This window comes from Arachis duranensis, chromosome 8, assembly GCF_000817695.3.
Source record: "Arachis duranensis cultivar V14167 chromosome 8, aradu.V14167.gnm2.J7QH, whole genome shotgun sequence".
In the NCBI taxonomy this organism is placed as follows: domain Eukaryota; kingdom Viridiplantae; phylum Streptophyta; class Magnoliopsida; order Fabales; family Fabaceae; genus Arachis; species Arachis duranensis.
Genome location: NC_029779.3, coordinates 319,061 through 326,491, shown reverse-complemented (window position 1 = coordinate 326,491; position 7,431 = coordinate 319,061). Strand labels below are relative to the sequence as shown.

Here is a 7,431-nt window from a genome sequence, read left to right as displayed (position 1 = left end):
GTATATATAATCTTTCATGGTCAGTTTTGGTACTTTACTCTTATAAAATATGTGATTTGAGCAATAATTAGAATATTATATCAATTAAATTATCATTTAAATTGTAAAATTAAGTGTAGTAAAAACGCTTTGATAATGTTGTGCGTTACTTCTGATTTTAAAAAAAAGCCAAATTAGTTTAACTCCTATATCGCCTTAGAAGGTTATACTTTATATTAATTTTTTCGATGTCAAACGTCGCAAAAATTATTCTTTTGATACTAATGAGTCAAATGATAATTTTTAATGAATTTTTAAAAATCGTTTATTATTGTTCCGTTTTAAATTCATAAATTTGTAAAAATGTAAATTTTTTGAATTTGAACAAAAACATAAAATTTAAATTTTTATTCATTTTAATTTTTAATATTTTATTTTATTCAAATGGAAGTTTTTTTATTGATATTTATGCTTTAAAGTTAATAAATTAACTTAAAGTAAAAAAAAATCAATAATATGTACAAATAGTAAATTGAATCAAGTTGATTTAATTTACTATATATATGCTATACAATAATAAATTGAATCAGGTTGATTCGATTTACATTTATATGTTACATGTATTTAGTATAAATCGACTTAACTTAATTCAATTTATATAAGTATATTTAAGATAAGATGTATAATCAATTCTACATAATTTTAAATTGCATAAATTTTATTAACGTGAATTATATGTATTACTCTAAAATTGCAAGAGTGAGAATTAAATGGATTAATAATCAAATAAAAATGTTTTGTAACAAAAAAAATTAACAAAAAGTAGTCAAAATTTATCTTATTAAATAAAAAAAATTTTTTCGCTCTAACATTACTATTACTGATAATCAAATAGGTGTTTCATGGTCCAAATATTTATCACGCGTTCTTTATACTGTAGGGGACAATATTGGACTCTTAGGATGGCTAGGTGGCTATTGCGAGAAAAACCAATATGAAAGATGAGGTGATCTAAGGCCAAGTATCACGTTGATATGAGGTGATATATCCTTCTTAACTTAATATTCTCCTAAATTTTACATAAAAATAAGTTAAATAAACATTACAATTTCAAAATTAATAAATACTACTACTAGATTGATTAGAGAAGAATATTCAATAGTACAAGGTTGTAGTACAGGAAATTAGGAAAAGCACCGCTGTCTTAACAATGAAATTAACACTGGTGGTCATAGCCCATGGAAATCTGGTGTTCCAGTCATCCCTCAAATATTTCTTTTTTTACAAAGAAACTCTTCTCTCTCCCGTAGTACTTACCCATGGTTAACTGGCGCCGCTTTAGCCTAATTTTTTTAATGCATATGCAGATACTATGTTAAGTTCTTACTTTTAAGTCTTAACTCATTTTCAAATAAATAATATATTCTCTCCTTGTTTCTCTCTCTCTCTTCCTTTGAGGCTTGAGCCCCTACCAAACACCGCCGCCTTATAGGACCGTTGTACACAGTTCCCACCGCCCACGACTCCACCCAGAAAATGTTGAACACTTGAAAACCTGTCTCGTAGGAACCAGCAACACCTTTCTCTCTTTTCTCACCCTCCATTTCTAGGGAAAAACCAAAAGTTAACACACACCATATGATTAGATATTTTTAATTATTATCATAAGGTCTCAGTTGACCAGTGATTATAACGTAGGTGATTCTTGTGTTTCATTTCATTTCATGGAATACTAAACAGGTGAGTTTTCAGTTTTCCAGAGAAGAGAAGAGAGTACTACTTACATCTGCATATGAATGAGCCTCTGCCCTCATTCATAAATTGATTGAGCAGCTATGACGACGGAGCCACCACCAATGCCACTTTCCGGCGAGGAAGCCGCCACCTTATCGGCTTTGGACTTAGAAACAGCACCTCAACCACCCGCACCTCCCCTAAAAAAGAAGCGAAACCTCCCTGGAATGCCAGGTACATTCAATCATTAATTAACTAATTAATACAACACCACTATCTTTTTAACTCAGATATCTTAAATTTTTAAAAAGCTTACTCCATTTTGTGTCACTTTATAAGTGCTTTTGAATAATGTTCTTCAGATCCGGATGCTGAGGTGATTGCTTTGTCGCCAAAGACGCTGTTAGCGACGAACCGTTTCGTGTGCGAGATCTGCAACAAGGGGTTCCAGAGGGACCAGAATCTCCAGCTCCACCGGCGGGGACACAACCTCCCGTGGAAGCTCCGGCAGCGTGCCACCAAGGAGGTACGAAAGAGGGTGTACGTGTGCCCCGAACCTTCGTGTGTCCACCACAATCCTTCCAGGGCGCTCGGCGACCTCACCGGCATCAAGAAGCACTTCTGCAGAAAGCACGGCGAGAAGAAGCTCAAATGCGAACGTTGCTCAAAGAAATACGCCGTTCAGTCCGATTGGAAGGCACACATGAAGACCTGCGGAACCAGAGAGTACAGATGCGGTTGCGGAACCTTGTTCTCTAGGTTTTTCTTCTTTTCAATTTCCTTCAAAATCATTGATCCTTTGATTCTTCTCTTTTCTGCTTCTAATAGTGTGTGTCTCGTGTGTGTGAAAAAGGAGGGATAGCTTTGTTACGCATAGAGCTTTTTGCGATGCGTTAGCTGAAGAGAGTGCTAAGGCTCAAACCCTAAGCACTGATGACAAGGACGGTGTTGGTGCTGGTGTGACTGCGGCTTCTTCTTCATCGCCGCCGCAGCCGCCGCTTACTCCGTCGACTTCGGTGGTGTCTCCGACTCTGTCAATTCAGAGCTCAGGTAGGTACTGTTCAATGGCTGTTTCCGAGCGTCGTTTTGCTGTTTGCACGTTCCTTTTCGTACATTCGGGTCAAATCTGTTGTCAATTTATGTTTGAAATTATTTTCATCCACATTCAATTACACGCTAGAATTTTCAAATTAATTATGAAATTTTGCTAAAGAATGTCTTAGGTGTATTATACAAAGAATTAGAAATTTTTTTTTTTGCTGTATATTCAACTTATTAAAAATTTACAGAATATATATTAAAATAAGTATTGACAAATTATATTTTAAATCATTTATTTTTTTAAATAAAAATAACAAATTTAATTAAAAAATTACATATTTCATTTTTATAAAATTTAATAATTTCAATATAATAAATTTTTTTAAAAAATAAAAAACGCCAAGGACAAAATTTCTTTTGAACCTGTTTGAGTATATACCCAAAATTATATTCTATAGTTGTAGCTATTTAATTATTTAATTTAAGATACTTTTAGAGGCATGACGCAGACGTCAATTAAACTGAGAGGATCCGTTTTTTGTCATTACTATAGTATATACATACTACCATGTGTTTCCATTTTATTTTATTTAATTTTTTTCCAATTGTTTTTGCTCTTGCGGACGGGGTCGTTTGGAAGCTGACAATTTAAGGCAATTTAAGCAGTAGCGAGTAGTGACAAACCCATAATCTGGTCGTCGTCATGTGGTGGTTTTATGAAAAAGAAAATGTTAAAAATTCACATTTCTCCTAATTTATTTTGAGAAGAAAAGCAAGAAAACAGTGATGAAGAACGTTCTCTTATTCTTCATTTTATTTATTTTTATTGAATAATTTAGAACTTAAAAATTACAACTCATTAATGTTTCTTTTCTTTCCATTTCATCTCACCTTTTTTCCACCCATCCTAACACCTTGATTTTCCAGTGTGGAGTTAGGCCATTGTCTCCAAATTTAATAACAGACATAAGTGATCGAGATACTGAAGTTAAAGTAGTACCAGATATTTCCATTTATCAATGGGCTTGTTGTCTTGGTTTTTAGTACTCATATTTAGGGAAACGATGATTGTATTATTTTTGTGTATATCTGTTTTCTATAATGATTTTTAATATTAAAAGTAAAAAAAGACAAGTGATGCATATAACATTTTTTTCGCTTTGGCATCAGAAATTCCGGAAAATGCGACGAGGCTGTCACCGCCAACAACGTGTGTTGCGAAAGCTGTGACAACTAGCACTGTTCTTGCAACTGTGTTGGCATCCTCAGCCGGAGCAGCAGCACCATCAACCACCTCATTCCCCAACGTCACGGCAGCCACGTCACTCTCCCTCTCCGTGCCACTCTATCTCTCCAACAACGTTAACGACCCTCGCCATCACTACACTGCATGTCCACAGCCATCAACAACAGCTGCACTGTCTGCCACCGCATTGCTCCAGAAGGCAGCTCAAATGGGTGCAGCTTCTTCCAACACGTCGCTTCTTCGAGGTTTAGGCTTAGCCACGTCATCTACGGGATATCATCCTCAAGACGAGAGCGGCATTGACAACCCAATAATGCAATGGAACATGAGCAGCCATGTGAAGCAAGAGAATCCGAGTTTGGCAGATCATAACCTTGGGCTTGGACTTCCATGTGGGGATCCGGGTTTTGCAGATGTGATGATGGGGTCCCCTCCCATGACCCGGGATCTTCTTGGTCTTGGAATCGGTGGCAATGGCGGTGATAATGTTAGCAGGGGTGGTCTTTCTGCTTTATTAACCTCTTTTGGAGGGAACTTCGATTCATCTGGAGATGCAGGTGGAGTTCGCCACCAGTAGAATATGTTGATGTGGCTCGCCGCGCTTTTTTTGGTGACGAGAAATCAACTCTACTCTTGTATATCCTTTGAGCTTTCCCAGTCAGAAAAATGACGGGTAAAGACAAAAAGTCACACTTATATTAATCTCACGTCACATGTAGTATACAAACCTCTTTTTCGGGATATAATTATTGTATGCCCAAGTGTTTTGTACTTTTGTCTTTCTCTGTAATGAGTGTTTTAATTTGGTTCCTTACCCCTTCTTGGTAGATCAACGGACAATTAAAATTGTAGAAAAATGATGAAATATGACATGGGATAATGTAGAACTGAGCTACTGTAACTATACGCCTTAGATGAAGGAAAATATTTTGTACATACGAAGGTAAGATTCCCTTAGTAGTTAGTTCATCTTTGGAGAAGTGTTCAACTTCAAATCTCATTTCTCAGAAGATTACTGCTCGCCAAGAATTGCAGTTGTTTTATTCTATATATTTTGTATCTTCTAATACAACCCTTAGTCAAACAATGTGTTACGTGAATGTTTTTATTTAGAAAAGATATTTATGCTCCTTTTTGTATTTAACACTTATGAGTATACACTATACAATATGTTCAAACAATTTGAAAATGTAATTTAAAAACATAGTACTAGATAAAAAGCAAAAGAAAAGATAAGTAAAATCATTTTTAACATGAAAATGGGAAACAAGTCTGAAGAGGAGAGCGGGTTCCAACTTCCAAGTTCAAACTCGGAGTGTTGGCATCATTATTGCTTCGGGAATGGATTTATGAGAGAGTGGATGGCGGTGGCGGTAGTCAATTGTGGGGCGTGTATGTGTGTACGTGAATTCGACTTAGCTTAAGGGGGGTCCTGCTTCCCTTCCTACTCGTCTTTTTAATATTCAATGTACGTATAGCTGGCGTGTGGTGACCACCAAGGCACCAATTGTGTGGAAAATCTACCCAGGTTAATTTTTTTTTTCCACGTTCCTTCAAATCTTAATCGATTTTAAAGTTCTAATATCAGTAGCCACCAGAAAAACAAAAAGTTCTGATACCAGTGTATCGGTAAGAATTGAAGGCTAATGCTTACAGAGTTACAGGAACGTCCCCCAAAGCAGAGTATTCGTTACAATTTCTGTTTATAGCCGACCTGTCATAAAAAATAACTTCACATCAGCTTTTGTGTTATAAACAATAAATAGAAACTCAAAACATCTCTCTCTTCTCCATTAGGAGGAACTAACTTTAGTCTTTATTGTGATCCTACTTAATTAATTAAAATACTTAAAATAAATGTAATTAATTTTTTTCAATAATATAATTTAAATTTGTAAATTTAAAAATAATTCGCTATTAAAAGATATTAATATTAAATAAATTCATATATAATAATAATACACAATATATAATTCGGAATTACACTAATTTATAAAATTACTTAATACAAAGAAAAATATAATTAAGTTCTATAGTTAACGACAAGCATTGTGAAATTGCCATATGTGTTCAATCAAGTCCTCTTTCAATTGTCTATGCTGCTACTTATTTCGAAGTTGGGCATTTCTTTAAAGAAATTGATGGTATGGTGCAAAATCTTCTTCTCCCAACTGAGGTTGTGATAAGGCATTTTTGACATCATCATACTCTAAGCCTTGAGCAAAATTTCCTGCATAAGTGTCTCTTTCATCCTCAACAATCATATTATGCAATATAATACAAGCTCTCATTATGTTGGCAAGTTTTTTCTTTTTCCAAAAGCGAGCTGGACCACGTATAATTGCAAAGCGTGCTTGCAACACTCCGAATGCTTGCTCCACATCTTTTCTTTGCCCTTCTTGGTATTGTGCAAATAACTTGCGTTTCTCCCCTTGTGGCTTTGAGATTGATTTGACAAATATGGCGCATTTAGGATAAATATCGTCTGCTAAATAGTATCCCATAGTATAATTGTTACCATTAATAGTATAATTTACCTCCAGAGCACGGTCATTTAGAATATCATCGAACACTGGAGAACGGTGTAACACGTTGATATCGTTATTTAAAGCAGAAACTCCAAAGAACGCATGTCATATCCAAAGATATGAAGATGCTACAACCTCAAGTACTATGGTTGCAACCCCACGATAACCACTTATGTACATACTTTTCCACGCCTTTGGACAACTTTTTCATTGCCAATGCATGCAGTCAATACTACCCAACATGCCAGGAAAGTCATGACCCTCCGCCATTTGTAGCAGGCGTCGAACATCATTTGGATTTGGTTTTCGCAAGTATTCATCCTCAAACACCAAAATGACACCTTCAACAATTTTTTTCAAGCATTCAATTGTAGTGCTCTCGCGTATGCGCACATAATCATCAACAGCATCAGCTGCTATGCCATATGCTAACATCCGTATCGCAGCGATACATTTTTAGAGTGGTAACAAGCTTCTTCTTCCTGTTGCATCAACTCTTTGTTGGAAATACAAATAGACGTTTGAGAGAGCGTTTACTACCCGAAGGAACACATGTCTTCTCATTCGAAATCTCCGTCGAAAAATGTGAGCATTATACACCGGTTCATCTGCAAAGTAATATTGGAAAAGGCGATCATGTCCTGCTTCTCGATCTCTGTTGATCCATCTACGAGGAGTTGGGATAGAGCTTTTGTCGATATCTTCTTCTTCTTCTTCTTCTTAATCTTCAAGTAAACACTCATCGATTCAATTATCTATGAGTGTGTTATCTTGCCGTCTTCTTTTGCCATATAAAGCCTCATCCTCTTTTCAATGCCAGTGTTGGATACTATCTTGCCTCCAATCTTCAATATCATCATCATTGAGGTCGATAGCATCTAATCCACGAGGGTTGGCAAATTC

The 7,431-nt window shown here is 35.6% G+C and overlaps 2 protein-coding genes across 2 annotated transcripts; one reads left to right on the top strand and one right to left on the bottom strand.

Annotated features, from left to right (window-relative positions):
- Positions 1 to 1,798: 1,798 nt before the first annotated feature.
- Positions 1,799 to 4,936, top strand: LOC107460097 (zinc finger protein ENHYDROUS). Its single transcript, XM_016078424.3, has 4 exons — positions 1,799 to 1,947; positions 2,076 to 2,472; positions 2,567 to 2,763; positions 3,925 to 4,936. Exons 1-4 carry the CDS (start codon positions 1,815 to 1,817, stop codon positions 4,575 to 4,577), a joined length of 1,380 nt encoding a protein of 459 aa, XP_015933910.1. The 5' UTR covers positions 1,799 to 1,814; the 3' UTR covers positions 4,578 to 4,936.
- Positions 4,937 to 6,129: 1,193 nt separating this feature from the next.
- Positions 6,130 to 6,963, bottom strand: LOC107459974 (uncharacterized). The gene is made up of 2 exons (XM_016078293.1): positions 6,765 to 6,963; positions 6,130 to 6,572 (listed from the first exon to the last, which is right to left on the bottom strand). Exons 1-2 carry the CDS (start codon positions 6,961 to 6,963, stop codon positions 6,130 to 6,132), a joined length of 642 nt encoding a protein of 213 aa, XP_015933779.1.
- Positions 6,964 to 7,431: the final 468 nt, after the last annotated feature.

What these genes read in the sequence shown, in the direction of transcription:
- LOC107459974 (XM_016078293.1), bottom strand. Translation starts at nt 6,963, where the DNA reads ATGTTAGCATATGGCATAGCAGCTGATGCTGTTGATGATTATGTGCGC. An exon ending in TGACTTTCCTGGCATGTTGG is followed by an intron (nt 6,573 to 6,764) that starts GTAGTATTGACT and finishes ACCGTTCTCCAG; the next exon opens with TGTTCGATGATATTCTAAAT.
- LOC107460097 (XM_016078424.3), top strand. Translation starts at nt 1,815, where the DNA reads ATGACGACGGAGCCACCACCAATGCCACTTTCCGGCGAGGAAGCCGCC. An exon ending in AAACCTCCCTGGAATGCCAG is followed by an intron (nt 1,948 to 2,075) that starts GTACATTCAATC and finishes AATGTTCTTCAG; the next exon opens with ATCCGGATGCTGAGGTGATT. An exon ending in TCTGTCAATTCAGAGCTCAG is followed by an intron (nt 2,764 to 3,924) that starts GTAGGTACTGTT and finishes CTTTGGCATCAG; the next exon opens with AAATTCCGGAAAATGCGACG.